The 19,296-nt window shown below is 36.7% G+C and overlaps 1 protein-coding gene across 1 annotated transcript in view; it reads left to right on the forward strand.

Annotated features, from left to right (window-relative positions):
- OTOGL (otogelin like) overlaps positions 1-19,296 on the forward strand; it is a 3,472,886-nt gene that overhangs the window by 2,414,264 nt on the left and 1,039,326 nt on the right. The window contains exon 37 of the mRNA XM_044088067.1: positions 17,868-18,045. Within this exon, the coding sequence (XP_043944002.1) occupies positions 17,868-18,045 (178 nt within the window). The remainder of the gene's footprint in view (positions 1-17,867; positions 18,046-19,296) is intronic.

Raw genomic sequence — 19,296 nt, forward strand, 5'->3', positions numbered from 1 at the left:
GGCTAGGCTTATAAGAGCTTTAGGGTGGTTAGCCTAGTAACCTTCTATGAATCTATTAGCCTGTAAGATATTCAGACTAGAAGGCGTAGCTAACTCAGAAAGATCAAAGAATTCACCTATTATGCATCTAGCTGTAATACCTGTTCAAACTCACCCATATATTGCATCTAGCTGTAATACATGGGTGTGTTTAAACAGGTGCTGTTGCACTAAAGAACATTTAAAATAGTTCAAAGCCTAGATATTTACCTAATATCAGACCATACACCAATGATTGTAACAATAATGGAAAAAAAGACATTAAGAATAGTCAGGCACTTGTGTTCTCCTACGTATTTGCTAAAAATAACTTCTTCAAGAGCTGGGTTAAACAAAGACTTGAAGAACTTAAGATGGATCTAATAGATATCAAGGATGCCCTGTCAGGAAAATAGTATGTACAAAATGTATATGAGATAATTGGTATCAGTGAAGACTAACTAATATTGGGAGAAGAGTAATAAGACATATTTAGAAGGATAAATAAAAAATAAAATAACAGATTACAGCTGAGAAGAAGAACAATTTCAGAAGAAGACAAGATAGAACTTTAACATACCAGTTGGAAAAGTACTTGGGGGTTTAAATGAATATAGAAAAGCTTTGGGATAGCTGCTTTTATCACAATCCCCCAGCCACTAAGCTATTAGCTCTTTGGAAAAGCAATAAAAAGTAGAAGGAATAATCACAAAATTAAGAGACGCAGTATCCAAAAGACTAGTAAGACAATCAAAAGGGATTACAGAGATCTCGATGCAATGTTTTTTTGAGAATTTATATGCAAAGACATAACAAGGAGAGTGGGTGAGAAGGAAATTGAGGTATATTTGAATAAGCCTAGGAAGCAAACAATGGGGGGGGGAGGTTTATATAGAGAATTATCAATTGAGGAAATAAAGAAATTGTTAAGGCAGCAGTCTGCAGGAAAATCATCTGGTTCAGATGGTGTATGAATATCTGGAAACTGTTGAAAAGCAAGATGATATGATTTTGTTTTTTAAGTTGTCATTGAAATATAAATGGGGAGGTGCCTCAATATTGGAAGCATGGTGTAGTGACAATAATACCCTTATGGAAGGATCCATATGAACTTGGATCATATAGACCAATATATATATATACTGAACCATGATTGCAAAGTCTTTATGATAACATTAGCAAAGAGATTGTCAAGCTAACTACCTAAAATGATAGCAGTAGTTACATGTGGATTTATTAAAGGCACACATACATTTGACAACATTAACAAACATTGATGATACAATTATACACCATACTGAAGGTAAACAAATTGTTGTAGAGAAAGTATTTGTCAGAGTTAGTTGAGTATTTCTGAAAAAGACACTGGAAGCACATGAAATCTCTTAAAGATGGACATATTTATTATAATATATGAAGAAACAGAAATATATGTTAAAAGTGGGATAGTTTTGTTGAAAAAATTTAGAACACATAGAGGAGCAAGACAGGGATACTACCTTTCTTCCTTAATTTTTGCACCATACTTCCAACCATTGATAAAAGAAATCAGGCAGTCGATAATTTAGGAAGATAATTGGTAAGAGAAAAAAGAAAAACTAGCTCTGTCTGCAACCAATATAATTCTGAAATAAGCTAAGCCAGAACAATACAAACATGAACTAGTAAAAATCATAAATAAGTGTCAAAATTATCAAGATGTCAAATTAATTAAGATAAAACAAAAGAGGTGGTATTGGATTACACTCCAATATTTGATACAGCTCAAAGGTTTCCATGAAATAATTAGGAGTTGGGATCAAAACAGATGTGAAGCAGACAGCTAAAGAAGTGAGAGGAGAGAAGAGGAAATGCAAAATTTAAGAAAGAGGAAAGAGCTATTGTAAGGGCAAAGATGATAAAATATAGGCAATAACAGTGTTTCTGGGTCTACCAATGCTATATGTTGGGTAGGCATACTTCAATAAACCAAGAGAATACATACAGGCAAAATTTAAGAAGGCATTCCTAGAGTATTTTGGGAGAATGGAAAAGCCAGGATGCATTGGAACCAGCTGAGACTGCCAGTGGAGCAGAGATGACTGGGTCTTCCATATTTAAGAGTATTACACTGGTACTGTGTTGAGGCTATATTATATGATACACGACAAGTCATACAACTCTAAATGGAAAGACATGATATAAAAATGAGGAAAGAATAATGATCCTGAACAAACACAAAGTTTTTGGAAACAAATAATGCAAAAAGGTAAGATATAAAGGGATTGTGCAGTATGTAAGTGACACAATGAAATAAATATTGGGAGAAAGTAGAGTAAATTAATATAAAAAGGAAACAGCACTGACAGGGATAATAGAAAAGAGAGCACGGGGACATCATAAAGGGAATTTCTGATATAACCTAGAACAGACAGAGACATCAAAAAAAAAAAAAAACAAGAAAAAAAAGGTAGGGCATATTGAATATTAACTGACAATTATAGTCTGCTTCAGTGGGACAGAGGGATAAAGCCTATTCTGTGCCCTAGGTGACCCCAGCTTAATTAGCAGCTCTTCTACATGTGGAACCAAGTGGGGAAGAAGAAGAGTGAAGGGGATCAACCCACTTGCCTCACATTGGGAAGTGCATGTGGTGGGAACTGGGGAAACCACTTCCCATGCTTGAGGAGAGAAGGGGGGTATGCTTTCTGGAAACATGGTTCTCCCAGACGTGAGAGACAGCCATCCTAACAGCCCGTTGCACTGTCCCTCCACCTCAGCAAGATGGTAAAGTTAAAGTTCAAAACCCTCAAAACAAACATAATTGCTTTCTAAATGGCAGCCCCTCCTCAGCAACTTTAGCTGTGGTGATGGGAAATGAATGATTCTTGACCAACAGGCAGCTGATATTTGATAGGGATGGGGTCAAACAGTGAAAAACAAAATACATAATTGTGGTGCATGATCAGATAAATTAAGATTGAGAAGGTTGTGAAGAGAAGGTAATCAAGCATTATTCAAAAGAGCAGTATAGTGAGATTTGCATTGCTCCTAGAAAGGCAAGCAGAATCCAAAAAATTCATAATATTTGCTTGAAAGTGTCTGCATAAGTATTTTATATGGCAAGTAGGATACAAAAAATACTTCTAACAATGTTGGAGATGAAAAAAGAAGAAAGTGGCAGTAAGGAATATATATATATATATATTCTGGAAGTTCATAGGTTAGCGAACTTCAAACAAGCAGTATAACAGGCTTTAGGTACAAAATTAGAGTAAGGAATGGAAATGAAGTGTTCATAAGTTGGGATAGTGAATTCAATTAAATAGACACAATAAAGAATGAAACACTTTACTCATGCTAGCAATCAAAATGCCATTGCCAAAAAATGGGATATCAAAACATAACCCTGTGATGAATGATGTTAAGGAAATAATGAAAGCTGTAAGGAGCAAAAAGTTGAATAAATTACTTCTGTAATGAAAACAGCCTGATCATTATTAAATGGAATATTTCGAAAGTATACCTGCAAACTTTCGAAAACTGGAAAAAAGTAGTGTGGCAAAGAAGTTTCTTTAAGAAAGTTAGAAAAAAAATATTTGAATACACAATGGAAACCAATAATTTTAAAGACAGCAGCTAATTGGAGAGAATACAAAGATGTAACCAAGAAATAGGGGAAAATAAAGTGTAAGGATAAACAACCCGTCCAGCTGTCACTGTTGATGTTAGTTTATATTGTAGTATAAAGATGTTATAAAAGATAATATATTCAGACATTTTACTTTTTTTTGTTTCCTTCTTTTTATTCATTAAGGCTTTACAGTATTAAATTAATTGTAAAATATAATCAGCTGTTTAAATTATGATTGTGGAATTGTAAACACCAAATTAGGCCTATATCTCATGTATAAGAAAGTATTAGAGCAGTAAATAGGCAATATATTGAATGGCTGACTACTGGTTCATAGGTTCATAGATTAGTACTAGACTAACCTCCCTTGTGAGCCATTTTAACCCTAGCCAATTACCCCACATGAGAATCCAACCCTGCACATTGTGTCTGTAAGCTAAACACCTTAGCCATTATGGCAGCCTCCTACCCCTCTTTAATAAGTCAGAGATTTAGTCCTCTGGACTAACTGCCAGACAGTCGTGATGAAATAAGATGAGCAGTGCACTATGCATGAAGATTGTATAGTATGAACAATAAGTTGTTAAGTTAGAATGGTGAATGTTTTTTAAGGCTAATTTGCTTGCAGTTTAGGCTAATCATAATACAACTTTTGTGCTACAGTAAACTCCCTCTTATTCTGTCTCACTGGGACCAGACCTTAAGGCTGGATAAACAAATGGCTGCTTAATCAGAAAATGCATACAAAATAGCATTTACAGGTTATAAATTAGCTATAATAACAGGATTTGTGTTAGTATGGATTTTTCTAATGAATATGAAGCCTAAAACTCAAATGTCTGTCATTATTTAGCCCAGAGGATGTGGGAGTGTTGTTCTTCTCTGTTGTCTTTTGCTAGGGCTACAGCAGAAATCTGATGGCCAAGTAAAGAGAGGCAGGATAAAAGAGAATCTACTGTACTAGCTGTTTTGGGGATTTTAGTATCACCTGTCTGCAAAGTATCTAATGTAGGCATGCCATAGCTTGGCTAGGTTTTTCTTATAGACAAACTAGTGAAAAGGAACAACCAACCAACCAAAATTCAGAAAAGCCACTGAAACAAACCGAGCTATGTCTCCAGGAATAAATGATATGTTTAATTAAGCAAGTACACTTAAAATCCACTGCTTTTTGTCTCTCCTAATAGTGAGACTTCATCAGATAAAAAACACAGTAAAAAATCATCATGTTTAAATAGTGCATATGCACAAAATGCGAGCATTCGATTGGTTGAATAAGTTACGATAAAACCCCTCCCCCAGCTTAAATTCATACAACTACTGGTGTAAATATACTACTAAATAATAAATTATTTATGCATACATATATATATATATGTATATATATATATATATATATATATATATATATATATATATATATATATATATATATAGATACTTAAGAAGTATTCCAAGATATATACACTCGATACATATGTAATTATTTATATATATATATACGTATATAAAACTATAAATAAACATTAATGGTATACATTCTGCCAACAGGTCTACAAGTTTCCTAACCTATCTAAATAAACTTTTTAATTTTAAAATACACAAAATAGATATTAAGTCATTTAAGCCTGGATAATGACAAGCATCCAGGTGAAGTTGCCAAAGCAACTCTAGTCTTTCAAGTAACAAACCAGATGCCCCCCCCACCAAGTCTGTGGAAACTAAATCTATTCCTCTAAACTTGAATTCATGATTAGGGTGGTCTCTAGTATGTCTAGCCAGAGCATTTTCATATTTGTTTTTACTTATACAGCACTGGTGTTCGTAGACACATTCCCACAACCTCCTGACGGTCTTACCAATGTAGGACGCGGGACAGTGTGTACACTTGGCCAAGTAAACCACCTGTTTAGCTTGGCAATCAATTTTAAACCTCATGCTGTATTTTTTCTCACCTACAACAAAGGTAGACCCAATATCCATGTGTTTACAAAATCGACACATATTACACTTAAACATACCTTTCCTGGTAGTCAATGGTCTAATATTCCCTTCCAAATTTTGTTTAAGGTTGGCCCCCTTCCTGTGCACAATCCTAGGGCCTACAGTAAATTTCTCCCTAAGGGATATATCCTGGGTTATTAGACTCCAGTTCTTGATTATAATAGACTTTATGCTTAAACGTAAAAATAAAATTGTAAGGGTTGGAATTGCACTTTATATAGGTACAAAAGTATCAACAGTAGTCTCTTTACTCAAGATTGGTCTATAACATCCTGTTTCTCTCATAACCTGAACTTCATTGATCAGCTCTAGTAACAATTTTTGGGGATAACCCCTCTTTGCAAACATGCTCTTTAAAAATTCACGCTCAATCAAGAAGTCATCCCCTCTTGTTGTCATACGGGCCGCTCAAACCAGCTGAGCCTTTATGACAGATTTTTTTCTGTGTAAAAGGGTGGCAACTTGAAAAGTGTAGGAAGGAGTTTGAGTAGGTCTCCTTCCTAATAATTTTGGATATATAGCAACCATTTAGTTTTTTATCTGATGAAGTCTCACTATTAGGTGAGACAAAAAGCAATGGATTTTAAGTGTACTTGCTTAATTAAACATATCTTTTATTCCTGGAGCTAGGTTTTTCTTATAGTTTTTACTAATTGGTTTGTCTGTGTAACCTTTTTATTTTTTGATTTTGAAAAAAAAATCATATGTGCCTGTACATTTTCCAATAGAATTTGGAAATGTTTGTTTAAAAATTAGAAAAATGTAAATGATTAATTAATAGCTCTCTTTCGTGGAATCTTTCCTTATCCAATCTTCCATCAAAATTCAACTCTTAATCAACAGTTATTATGAGACAGGCTTTATTTAACAACTAAATATTGTATTACTATTAACTGGATTTCTAGGGGTACTATTTTATGTAATGAATGATCTGCATTTTATTGTAAGTTAACAAATGTCATTAAGATATACAAATGATTTTGTAAATACCCTCAAAAATATGTATATAGGAAAATTTGCTTTCTTTGTAAGTCAGGCCAAATCAAATATTAATGTTAATTGGTAGTGCAGTTTGGAAACTGGAGCAGTCCAACAGGCCAGTCTGGTGATTTGGTGATGGGTAGTTAGTACCCATGATGACTATTACAAATGATCTTGCCAGATTAGCTAAACTACCATGTATTACAGAAACTTGTAGAGCTTATCTTGAGTCTCTTGGTGAAGGAGATTGTTTACTAGCAGTTACATTGAATTCACTTGCTTAGGGAGGACTATAGCGGCAGAGGTAGAGGGTAGTGATAGTTTTAGATCTGTTGTAACATATAGGGTTGTTACTGATAACACAAACTACTTCCTAAGGGCCGTGGGGCTGGCTTTAGCCACAAAATTGCCACATGTACTAAAAAAGAAATAATAAATATAGTACACCATGAGCTAAAGCATTATGCTGAGAGCTTTCATTTTGTAATTTAACAGAGTGTCATCAGAAGCATAATTATTACTAATTCAACCTTCGAATAAATACTAATGATTCAGCAAAAGCATGGGACCTAACAAACAGAATCTCCACAACAGTTACCTTTACTTAACAAGCAAACAAGAATCAAAACATAAGCTACTAACAGTCACTTAAATGCAACAAATATTAGACACATTTAATGCTTATCTTATCATTAAGTCCTGGTTCTTTTATTGCATCTAAAGTCAGTTGCCAAAATAATTCCCATAACTCAAGGGTGCTATTAAAATCACTCCCTCAAACACCAAAATCCACTTTCTCTGCTACAGCAACACTTTTTTTTATTTTAACATTTCAAACTATGTTTAGGTAATTAATTAAACTCATCTTTATTTTTAATTGCTAAAATGTGTTCATAAATTCTTTCTGTCAGTTTTCGGGTGGCTTTAATTATGTTACCCAGGTAACTAAACAAACCACCCCTACTGTGTTACATAAAAATGTACCTTCCACTTTAAAGATCTTATTATTATTCTTGACATAAATAAGTCAGTGTGTTATTAATAATCCTACAATAATGACATGCCTTGTAGGACATACTACCAGATTGCCAAGAGCTGTCTTGAAATTGTACTAGATTAATTTTCAAGCAATACTTTTGAAATCTGTACTAAAAACATCTGACAAAAATGACTAGTACACCCCCCAGAGTTTTTTTATCTTTCATAATTATTCCATTTCTGAGTTGGCATAATCATTTACCATAAGGAGACAGATGACATGAGAAGCTTTTATAGACTTGGAGAGAACAGTTAGAAACTGATTTTAGCTTTTTGTGAGTAATTAATTGTATTTCTTTTTCATACACACTATTCTGCCCAAGGACTGCATCTTGTCACCTTTGTGTTTTGCTGCGCTGAGAATTTATTAATAAGATACCCTCTATTGTTTCATCTGCTTCCTGATGATACCCAGATTTATTTCTCTCTTCCTGACATACAGGCTCCCTTGTTGAGACTAAGCTGTCCTAAAATAGTAGCTTCAACAATTTGTCCCCTAGCTTTTTGAGTGACTGTTTTTGGTAACAAAGTAAAGTTGTGACATGTGGTGATGGCTTACTGAGGTCAGAGCTTGGAACAGAAATACATACAGCAGCCAGATGATAAACCTGGCCAAAACACTGCACCCATATTCCTGACCATGATCAAAACCTGTTTTCTGTCAGTCAGTTATTGTCTGGGTACTAAGTTTTTGTAGGTGCTGGACAAATTGAAAAATCAGGGTGTGGTGACTCACAGCAGGTTGTCTTCAGCAGGTCATATTGTTTATGTCTATAATTTCATTTCTGTAAATACAGCCACCCACATTAACATTCCATTATCTGTTTCTCCTCTATAGACGGCTTTATACCCCTTCCTGTACTCTGCTATCAGCCTACCCTAACATTTATGTTATACTGCTCTGCTTAACTTTATGCTGAATTATGCCATCCTTTGTATGTAAGTATGTAATTATAATCATTTTTTGATTAATTATGATGAATTTTCTGTCTGTAACATGTTGTAGGTGCTTATGTAAGTAATGTAATTATAATGATTTCTTGATCACTTATGATGCATTTTCTGTTCTGTAACATGTTGCTGGAGCTTTTCTCCCTGGGCCTCCACTGAAAATGGCTTCTTCTTGGTCCAGTGGACTTCCCCGGTCATCAAACTGAAATAAATAAATAAAATAAATAAATATGCACTAAACTATACTTAATTCCACATCAATAATCCCCCTGATTTCACTCATTGCAGCCTATAGGGATGTCCTTCTTTTCCCACATGTTGTAGTGACACTTCGCTTGGAGAACTACACTGCATTTTACTCACGGTTGAATGGGATTGATCTTTGTCACGTGTAGCAGGTGCAGAATTTTGTATCTTACTTTTTGTCATGGCATGAATGGCAGAGATATTTTCACCTGTCTGGTATTGAGCCTACTGTGCCTCTTAGTCCTGAGAAACCCTAGGGGACTGGATTCACAGTATCTGTCTATTCAGAACCCAAAGTGTCCCAAAATCCATTCTTGAATCTTCAATCTTGGGTATGCTAGAGATTCCTAAAGTACATTTACATTTACTGCATATGTCTTTGTTTTTCTTTTGTGGCCCTGTCATTTAGAATCCTGGACTTAATAATGTTCAGAATTTTATATCAGTCTCCTTTAGGACTTCTTTGAAAACGTACTTCTTTTAGCATACCTTTGCACTAGATTTTGGTTCAGTATTTGAATGTTTTTAATTAAACAGCTCTGGATGTCATTGCTACAAATGATTTTACTTCTGTTGTTCTACACATTTATTTAGGTTTTGGATAACATATTGTACATTAGGCATTTGTAGATTATTATACTTTGCCTTGTTAGAGGAACTTGCTTAATGCTGAAATTCAGACTCATGTTTTTTGTGCTGCTCACCCTCACCCAGCTGCTATCTTCCAACTAGCTATACCCACACTGTCAGCTCTCCAAATGCATCTCCCCTTGTCAGGCAATAAGCTTGGTAAGTTGACTTTTATGGCAGAACTCCTGAAGCAGAGACAAGGGTCTTATAGGTATGAACTCGGTGCTAGGAATCATCACTCCCACACCTCTGCAGGTTATGGTTATAGCTTGGAAGAGCAATGCGCAGTGATGTTGACACATCAGTTGCTACTCTTTACAAAAATAGTTGAGCTACAAATTCCCTGCTGTCCACCAGAGATCACATAGGTAGTGGTCCTCCCCAGACCTTCCCTCAGAATAAGGAGCTGTCTGTCACTCCTGGGCCTACCTACAGCTTGACTCTGCTCTTGAAGTCAGGTTAGGTGGTGCACACTTGCTTCACCGGTATCAAACTACATAAGAAATTTAGGTTCATTGTTATATATTGTTAAAAACACTAGTTCTATAACTCAACATAAACATAAATGTGAGCAAACTCAATGTGGCAAGCAATAACTAATTTACTGGAGAAAATCGGCAAAGGAACCAAGGTATTGGGAGCAGATAACTAGAAAGGGAAAGATAATAGAATGGGAAGAGGCCGAGACAGTTACCCAAGAGAAGGAAAGGTAAAGTTTTGCATCATCACCATAACAGTGATTAATGCCACAGGAAGGGCATTCCAGAGGGGGTGTTTGCCCCAGATGAACCCTTGTAGGGAATGCCAGTCAATGTATGCTACTTAAGTAAAAAAAATATATAATTTGAAACTTGTGAGCCATGTCGCTCAGAATATGCATCCTTAAACTGAAGGTAAAAAAAGAACAGTTTGATTGTTTATACACTGCCATTAGTGACCATGTTTGCTTAATAATAGCTTTGAATTGTCAAACTGTTAACTGGTTAACTGCTTTCAAAAGCAACAGAGACTTATAAGGTTGCTCCATAATAAATGTATTTTTATAAACTTTCTGTGCTGTTATACTTAATGATAGCACAGAAAATTGATAATGACTGTGCTTATTAATGCAACAGCTTAGCAACTTTTGCTAACTTTAAAAAACATGTGAGAATTAAAAAGCCATCATTAAGTAAAGACACTTGATTGCTTAAACACAACATCAGTGGGGGGAGCTAAATAGGTGTACAGCCAAACTCCTGTGCTAAGGCTGTGGTAGTCATACAACATGCCTTTTGGATCACTCAGGAGCAGAAGAGATACAGTGAAGAGAACAAGGCCCAAAATTTAACCTTAAGAACTATGCAGAACACCACAGTCTAGATGAAAGGCTGAAGTGCCATAAACACTAAACAACCCTCTAGAGCTGAGCAGAGAAGCAGAATAAAATCAGTTCAGTATGGTCATGTACTAACAGAGATACAAAAAGATATAGTGGTCAGAAGCAGTTTTACATCATGGAGGGCCAGAATCAAATACCACCATTGATCTCAGGCCAGAAAAAGATCATTAAAGATCCAGGTAAGGATAGTCTTGTTCCTGTGTTGTGCTCATTCCCAGACCTGTAAAGGATTACATGAGTTTGAGCTCATTAAGTAAGGAATCGTGTTGTATGTAAAACACTTTCTCCAGAAGTTTACTAAGAAAACAGTGTGGAAATAAGGAAATAATTGTACATGTGTCAGGGTCTATTGAAGTTTATGATCAGTATCTAAAGATTTCTTAAAAGAAAATGTAAAGGTATCTGCCTTTATGTAGGACTAGGACAGGACTTAAGACCTCCAGGAAAGATGCAGCAAACCTGGTGTGATCAGGGTCGAGCAAGCAGGTTGTCTGACACATAGTGGATATTAAGGAAAACTCTCAGTATAATCTAGAAGATCAAACTCAGAACAAAAGCTGATGATACTAGAAACTGGAGCACAGAACTCTGGGAGCACAATATCAAACCTGATAGATATAAACGTTGCTGGGCAGACGTGAGCTGCTCATGCACATTCATCACAAAAATGCTGCCTATGACTGTCACAACAGGTTTGGGTTTGTTCTTAGTATTACTGTTAATTACAGTAACATTAGCAGTGTCATCATCATCTTTATAACTGTTAACATTATCGTTGATATTAATACATATTTGACTGATCATATCGTTGAACAAATATCACAGCCCATAACCAAGTGTCTGTTGAGTACTGTAATTCTGGGTTTGCAATGATTTTAGAAATCAATGCCAAATATGAAAATGTTACCAAGCACTCTTAGGGCTACTGTTGTGATTGTTGCTTTATGCCAGTATTTTATAATGTTCATCTCTTTGTTTAATTATTGCATGTCCAACTGGACATTTACCCCTTTTCAGTAGACGCCAGGAAAGAAAAGATCTATACACCTAATATAAATCAAACATTTGACAGCATTACAAGTCTGTGCAAAAAATAAATAAATTAATTAATTAATTAATAATTAATTAATTAAAAAATGAGTAGGAGTCCATACATATAAAAAGACACCCTTACTGAAATATGTATAGTACTTAAGATACAATCTGTTTTACCTGAGACAAATGAGCTTGTGAATTTTTGTACAGCTCTGAGCAAGAGTCTAGTATAAGCAGTAGGAGTTCATATGGGGAGATAAACTCCAGAAGAAATAAGTGTATAGGTTACTTATTGTGTGATACAGTGGAATAATACAAAGCAATCAGGAGTACCTACCATACTGAGTAATGATTTCCATCACAGTGCAATTTCTGACAGTGCAATTTGGTTAGATTCAGAACTGATATCAAGTATATGTTGCACGTTGAAGTTGGCTAGTTACTTAGTAAGGTGGATGATTAGAGGGCCAACATCTTAACCTGGTGTGTAATACATGAAGAGCCAAGTTTTATGCAGGTGTGTATTAAGTTTGATTTTAAAAGCATTTAGGTTAACAATTTGAGTTAAAGAAAGTGGCATAGAGTTCCATGATCTTGAAACAAAGCTGTAATAAAGTGCCCCCTGCAGACATTACAGATTTAGTTGCGGTAGGTAGCATTTTGTCAATAGATTGTAGGGCTCTGTTTGGAGAGAATGGAAGTATGAGAGATTCCAGGCTTCGACACTATGCTAGTTTTATTCACTGTTGATAACTGTGAATATGTGAAAATGTGTGGGCATTCAAGACGGTTTAATGATTTTGAGAGCTATGGATATGTATTCTGTGCAACAGATCGGTAGCAAATTTGGCTATTTTATTGTAGCACTGATCAAGTTTCTGAGTTTTAGATGAATTTAAGTTATCTAAGACTGGAGATGCATATAGAAGGGTAGGCAAAAGAAAGGATGTAGAAGTGCTTTTCCTGGTTGTATCAGTAAGGAACTGGGAAGGTGGCCTAATGGTTAAGGTGTTTGCCTTCCAAACACAAGGTGCAGTGTTTGAGTCTCACAAGAGATAATTGGCTAGGCTTAAAATGGCTCACAAGGGCAGTTAGCTTAATACTACACTAATATGTGTACCAATCTTTCTTTAAATTGTTTAGCTGTGCAGAGACTGATGAGTTGTGTTTTTTTATAACTTGTGATATATAGTGGTTGAATTTCATTTGATCATTTATTATGATCCTGAACAACTTAATCTCTGTTACTGTCTCAATTTTTGTGTTGTTTATGGATGTTATGGAGAACAGATTTTTTTGAGCGAATAACTTAAGTTTGTTTTTTGGGGTTAAGGAGGAGATGGGAGTTGGTGAACCAGTTTTTCAATTGAAGTGGATGATTCTTGGGTAAGTTGTTGTAGGGCTAATATTTTCAGGTGTACAGAAGAACATGGAGTCATCAGCATGTTGAACTATTGTGGCATGTATAGATGCAGCATGAAGATTATTTATAAAGATGGTAACATTAAAAGGCCTAGTATAGATCCCTGGTGTGCATCAAGAGATATATAAAAGAAAGGAGCAAACTTATTGTTCCAATTCATAGCCTGCTGTCTTTTGGTTTAGTTGTTATGGAACCAGGTGAGGGCAGGATTTGATATTCCTAGATAGGAAAGGTTGTGTAGGAGTTTCATATAACAGACAATATCAAAGTTTTAGGTAATTCCAGGAAGAGGGTTGAGACAAGGTTATTTAAGATCTTGCATTGATTGACTATGTTGGTGAAACTCGGCAGTGCTGTACTGGTGCTATAATTTGGTTTAAATCCATGTTGTGTTGGAGAAAGGGATTTGGGTTTGCTGACATATATTAGGATCTGCATATGGATACACTTCTACAAGATTTTTGATGATGGCAACAAAATGGCAACCAACTTTATATAGTGCTATAACAATGCATTTTTTTTCCAAATAAAGGAACATGGTTTTCTTATATTGGCCAGTCGATTAGGTTAGATATGGGGTTTACTACTGCTTCAGAGGCAGGTTTTAGGTATTCTGGGGGAAGATTATCTGTAGCAATGATGGTAGATTTTAGTTTTATAAAAGTCTTTTTACTAGTGGCATTGGGGACTGGTTTGAATGTAAAAGAGCTGTCTAGGGAAGCTTGACTAGGAGGAGGAAGTTATAAGATCATAGGAAGTTACTAGGCTAGTGGCCCAAGGGCCTTTACAAGCTTAGCCAAATTTACCCTTGTTACTGCTATCAGCACCTATTGCCCCTTTCCAAGATGGACACAGGTGGAACCACCGGGGTGAATTTGCAGTTAGCCATCCGGTCATCCAGACTGCATTTGAAGAGGGCCAGTGAGGTGCTCTGTTTGATGTGACGTGGGAGTCTATTCCAAAAGTGTGGTTACCTCTGGGAGACAAACCTGTCCCTTCAGCAGGCTCTATTGATATCACATATCAGGTTTAGGTCCTTAGAGCTAGTAATCCATGTGCCATTTGACTTGCGGATGTGCCACATTATCTTTAGTGATGTTATTAAGTAGAAATCCATGGGAAATGATAACATCCCTGGCTGTATCCTACATGAACTCAGACATGAGCTCTCAGCTCCATTAGACATCCTATTCAACCAAAGCCTGAGCACCAGCTTCATCCCAGCTGAATGGAGGACAGCCACTGTCATCCCTCTACACAAAGGTGGAGCATCCACTAACCCAGGCAATTATAGTCCCAATCTAACTAGCCTGATCTGCAAGGCCATGGAGCACATTACCATAGACCTTGTAAACAAGGACATTGGCAACCTCCAAATGCTTGACCCCACACAGTTTGATTCTGTCAGACGTAGATCATGCCTGTTAAACTTGGTTGACTTCTTTGAAACAGTCACCAAAGCCATGGACTAGGGGAAGAAAGTGCACACCATCTACCTTGACCTAGCCAAAGCCTTTGACACTATTCCCCACTCAGGCATAATAGATAAACTCTCCCAGCTAGGAATCAACCTGTATGCTACCACATGGGTAGCTAACTGGCTGACTGACAGAATCCACTCAGTCAAAGTAGGGGAAGCCACCTCTAATAGTAGACCCGTAATGAGCGGTGTACCCCGGGGATCGGTCTTGGGGCTTCTGCTGTTTGGGATATATTTTTTTGACGTGCAAGCCAAAACCAGTGGTCTGTGACTGACCAAGTTTGCAGATGACTGCAAGTTGGGCACTGTCTTAAATTTTCCTAGTGATGTAAACATCCTCCAAGAGGTCTTTACCCAAACTAATGACTGGTGCCAGAAGCATGGCCTCAAACTGAATGCCAAGAAATGCATCATTATCCCCTTTGGGGAAAATGTCATTGTCACTAATTATCACATTAATAACAACGTACTAAGTATACAATAAGTCGTGAGGGACTTGGGCACCCAGGTTGATAGCAACCTGACTTTTGACCAACACATTGCCTCCTTTGTATGGAAGGCTTTCTGCATGGCCCACCTCATAAATAAGGGTATTTCATCCAGGAACAAGGAGGTCATAACATCCCTGTACTCCTCCCTTATCAGACCCGTTATAGAGTACAATGCCCCCTGTGGTATGTACCTTGCCAAGCACATCCAGCAGCTGGAGAGACCACAGATGTCCCTGACCAGGAAAATCCAGGGTCTCAAACACCTGTCCTATACAGATAGGCTAAAAGCCCTGTCCCTCTACTCACTCGCGAACCTGATCTGTGACATTAACAGAACTTGTTGGCAGGATAGATTTGTGTCCCAAAGACTCCCGCATCTGTGGAATAGACTCACTCTCCATGTCAAGCAGAGTACCTCTCTACCCCTCTTTAAGAGGAACCTGGACAACTGGATTGGAAACAGAAAATACACCCCTGGGATCCCACCTGTGTCCCTGTTAGACAGGGGAAACAGGTCTTGACTTTGAGGGAGCATGGGCGAAATTCTTGGCTAGGCTTATAAGGGCCTCCAGGCCAATAGCCTGGTATCATCCTATGAACCTATGAAAGGCCCCAGCTTCAAAGAAATGTGAGATGAATTGGGAGACACTGCTAATATTTTGGTTAGAAGTGGCTGGGGTGCATTGAGTGATTTTGTTTAGCTTTAGAAGATTGTTTACTGACGCCAAAAATACCTTTGGGTTAGTGTACCTTGTTTACCAGTAGAGGGTCACTACTTGTATATAATTTGGTGTTTAACTTGTTTTTTAGGTGTCTAAGTTGTGAATCTGAGGATATTTTACTTCATTGCCAAATTTTCCATAATTTGTTCCTCTGTTTCATAGGTTATTTGGTGTACCTAGACAGCCACACAGGAGGTTTGACTGTGATTCATTTAGTCCTAATGGGATGATTAAATCACAGAATCTTTTGTTAATGTCTGTGACAGTACCATTTAGGGGCAGGGTTTCAGCATATGCCAGTTATAAGATTGTAAGGTGGAAACAAAGACTTTGGCTTGAAGTTTGCTTAGATTTGTTACATTATTAAAATGTATTTACAAGGGATAAGAGCTTGTTTTCTGAATATATATGCTTCGAGGTGATCGCTGAGAGAGTTGGGCAGGGTGCTGTAAGATTTGTATTTACTGGGTTGGGATGTAAGAATCCTGTCTAAAACAATTTATTTTGATGTGTTTTTATTATATCTTATGGGGTATTGATAAGTTGGGTGAAGCCATATAGATGAATGCTATTTGATGGGTTCTCAGTGGCTATGGATTTCCAGTCTATGTTTACATCTCATAGAATTATTGTTTCTTAGTCTATACTGGAAGAAATCCAGCACTGTACAAGTTCTAGGACAGAGGTATTATTCCATGGGGTATATATGGTTTGCAGATCATAACCTATTTATTATGTGTTTAAGACATGGATGTCAAGATATTCTTCTGAAGAACGAAGCCTGAGAGCACTGTACAGTGCTCCATGTGTTGTGCTCTAAACAGTAGCGATCTGCTTACTACATTAATAGCAAGCAGAATGCTACAGTTTAAAAGTAAAAAAGAAATGTTTTTTTTTTTTAGCTGAAACCTCAGTGCTGTAGCACTCTATGTATGGTATAAACTGTTGCAACTGCTTTGCAGTTTAAAAGAAAATAAGATTTCTTTCTCTCTTTTAGTTTTTTTTTTTGAAAGTTCAGTAAGGAGGGTTGGGGGTAGGTAGTAGAAATGAGACTTGATTGGCAATAGGGATGGTGTGTGTGTGTGTGTGTGTGTGTGTGTGTGTGTGTGTGTGTGTGTGTGTGTGTGTGTGTGTGTGTGTGTGTGTGTGTGTGTGTGTGTGTGTGTGTGTGTGTGTGTTGTATATTTGCCTACCAGTTGGTATGGCATATGGCATCCTGCAGTTTTGCAGACATGCTTTTTCTTTTTTCTTGCTCTTCACTTTAAGACCTGAGGGGTGGAGAAGGGTGCTAGTCTGTGTTATTAGCACAGGCCACTGGTTGAGCCACCTATGCTTCTGTTGGGGATGGTCAATTTATGGTATTTTGCTTCATCCTAGATTACAGTGCCTGTCACTGCTTAAGGTTAACATTGTGGTCCATTTGTATTTAGTTAGGTTTATGTGGAGTTTCTTAATATTGGAGTGTGGTTAAAGTGCTTTCAAGTAGTGTATAGGTCTGGTTTGATGTAAAATCATGTTCTTGTGGTAAGTGGGGAGCTATATGGTAGATGAGGGTATAAGCAAGTTTTGGCGTGTAAAGCAGTAATTTATTAGTTGTGACAATGTAGAAAGAGAAAGGATCGTAAGAATATGGTAGACTGCATCATGAAGGGGTACTGTGGGAAGTTAGTTGAGGGAGTACTTATATCACTTCATGGGCTAAATGATGTATAAATTTTTGATAGGCTAATAAATTTGATGAGGTCACAACACCTAACAAATAAGATATATTGAAGTGTGAAGTAGTTATTATTCTATCATATATTACAGACACATTCCGCTAACCTTTTTTCTTTCCTTTCCTTGTCTTGACAGCCAAGCTATATGGATCGTGTAGATGAATGCAGTCAGTATATATGTATTAATATGCAATGGAAATTCTACAATGCTTCCAAGAACTGCCCAAATAATGTAACACAGCCGGACTGTGGCTTTCGAGGAATGCCAATTCAGAAAAACAAAGATGAATGTTGTCCAGAGTGGGAATGCCCATGTGAGTTTTTGAAAGTGATATACATACATATTCATCAATGTGTTTTTAAGGTTTTTTTTTTTTTTTTTTGGAATTTAACTTACAGCAATATAATTTTGAATAATTTTTGGTTTAATTATCCTTTCACATGTTTTCAGAGTTTTATTTTCTTTTTTTGAAATTCATTACTGAAATGAATGACAGTGCATGATACTTTAGAATTATCTTTGCAGCTACTGACATCAAAGAGTCTATGACAATTTGATTACCGGTTAAGCATTCCTTCATCAAGTGGTATAATAGTGACTGTTTTTTGCATTAAATGTATGGGAAGATGTGAATTTAGTGAAAACTTTCCCTTTTTCTGTGTCTCGTTAAAGAAGTATAAGGAACAGGATTCCATCCACTTCTGTGGGGTTGGAAAAGAAGGAGACAGTTAATTAGCCAGGGATGCCCCTCACTTCATACATGGTTCACTTAATATAGTAGAAGTCTAAAATGTCTTCAGTGGAACAGACTCCTTTGGATATGAAACTTCAGTTAATCATGCTTGAACTCCCAAAAATTAACTCTTTCCTAAGCTCTTACATGGGGAAGACATAACATAGTTTCAGTGAGGTAGAGTACACCCTTATTTCCCACTCTGATCATTTGGCAAACATAGAAATTTCTCTGGCTAATACTCTCCTGAGAATGGCTGATGCTAAAACCATATCAGATTTAATGGAGTCAGGTAGGCTGACATGAAGACCAGGTGTGCTACAAAAATATATGATTTAATGGGATCCCTGAAACCATGGATGGTAAGGACTGATTTTCTTACCTGCTAAGTAATGTGTTGGAATGGACAGACTTTCTTATGAAAATTAGGTGCTTGAGAAAGGGCTCAAATTTTACTTTTGCTGCAGCATTTAAAAGTCCATTTCCCTTGACCACTACTTGTCCATGTTCCTATGTCCAATTTAAATGAGAAATTCTTTATTTACTATGGAACTGGGGAAGGCAATCATCCTCAATGTCTGTCAAGTTTATTGCAAACAAGACTTTTCTGTATAGCTTTCAGGTTGATTATTGAATTTGTTAGGGAGAAGGGATGGAGGTGCCACTACCTTTATCCTACTACCCTTGTGGTTTATTTTCCTGCTAGACCACTTACTTTTTCCACAGAAGTACAATCAAAGTGCACGGTCTGAATAAGCAACTTCGTAATGTTCAAGACAGTTCATGGAATAGGAACCACGCATCTAATCCTAAGAGTCTTAGACATAATTT

The sequence above is a fragment of the Protopterus annectens genome, chromosome 11.part0, assembly GCF_019279795.1.
Source record: "Protopterus annectens isolate FY-2018-M chromosome 11.part0, PAN1.0, whole genome shotgun sequence".
NCBI classification, from domain to species: domain Eukaryota; kingdom Metazoa; phylum Chordata; order Ceratodontiformes; family Protopteridae; genus Protopterus; species Protopterus annectens.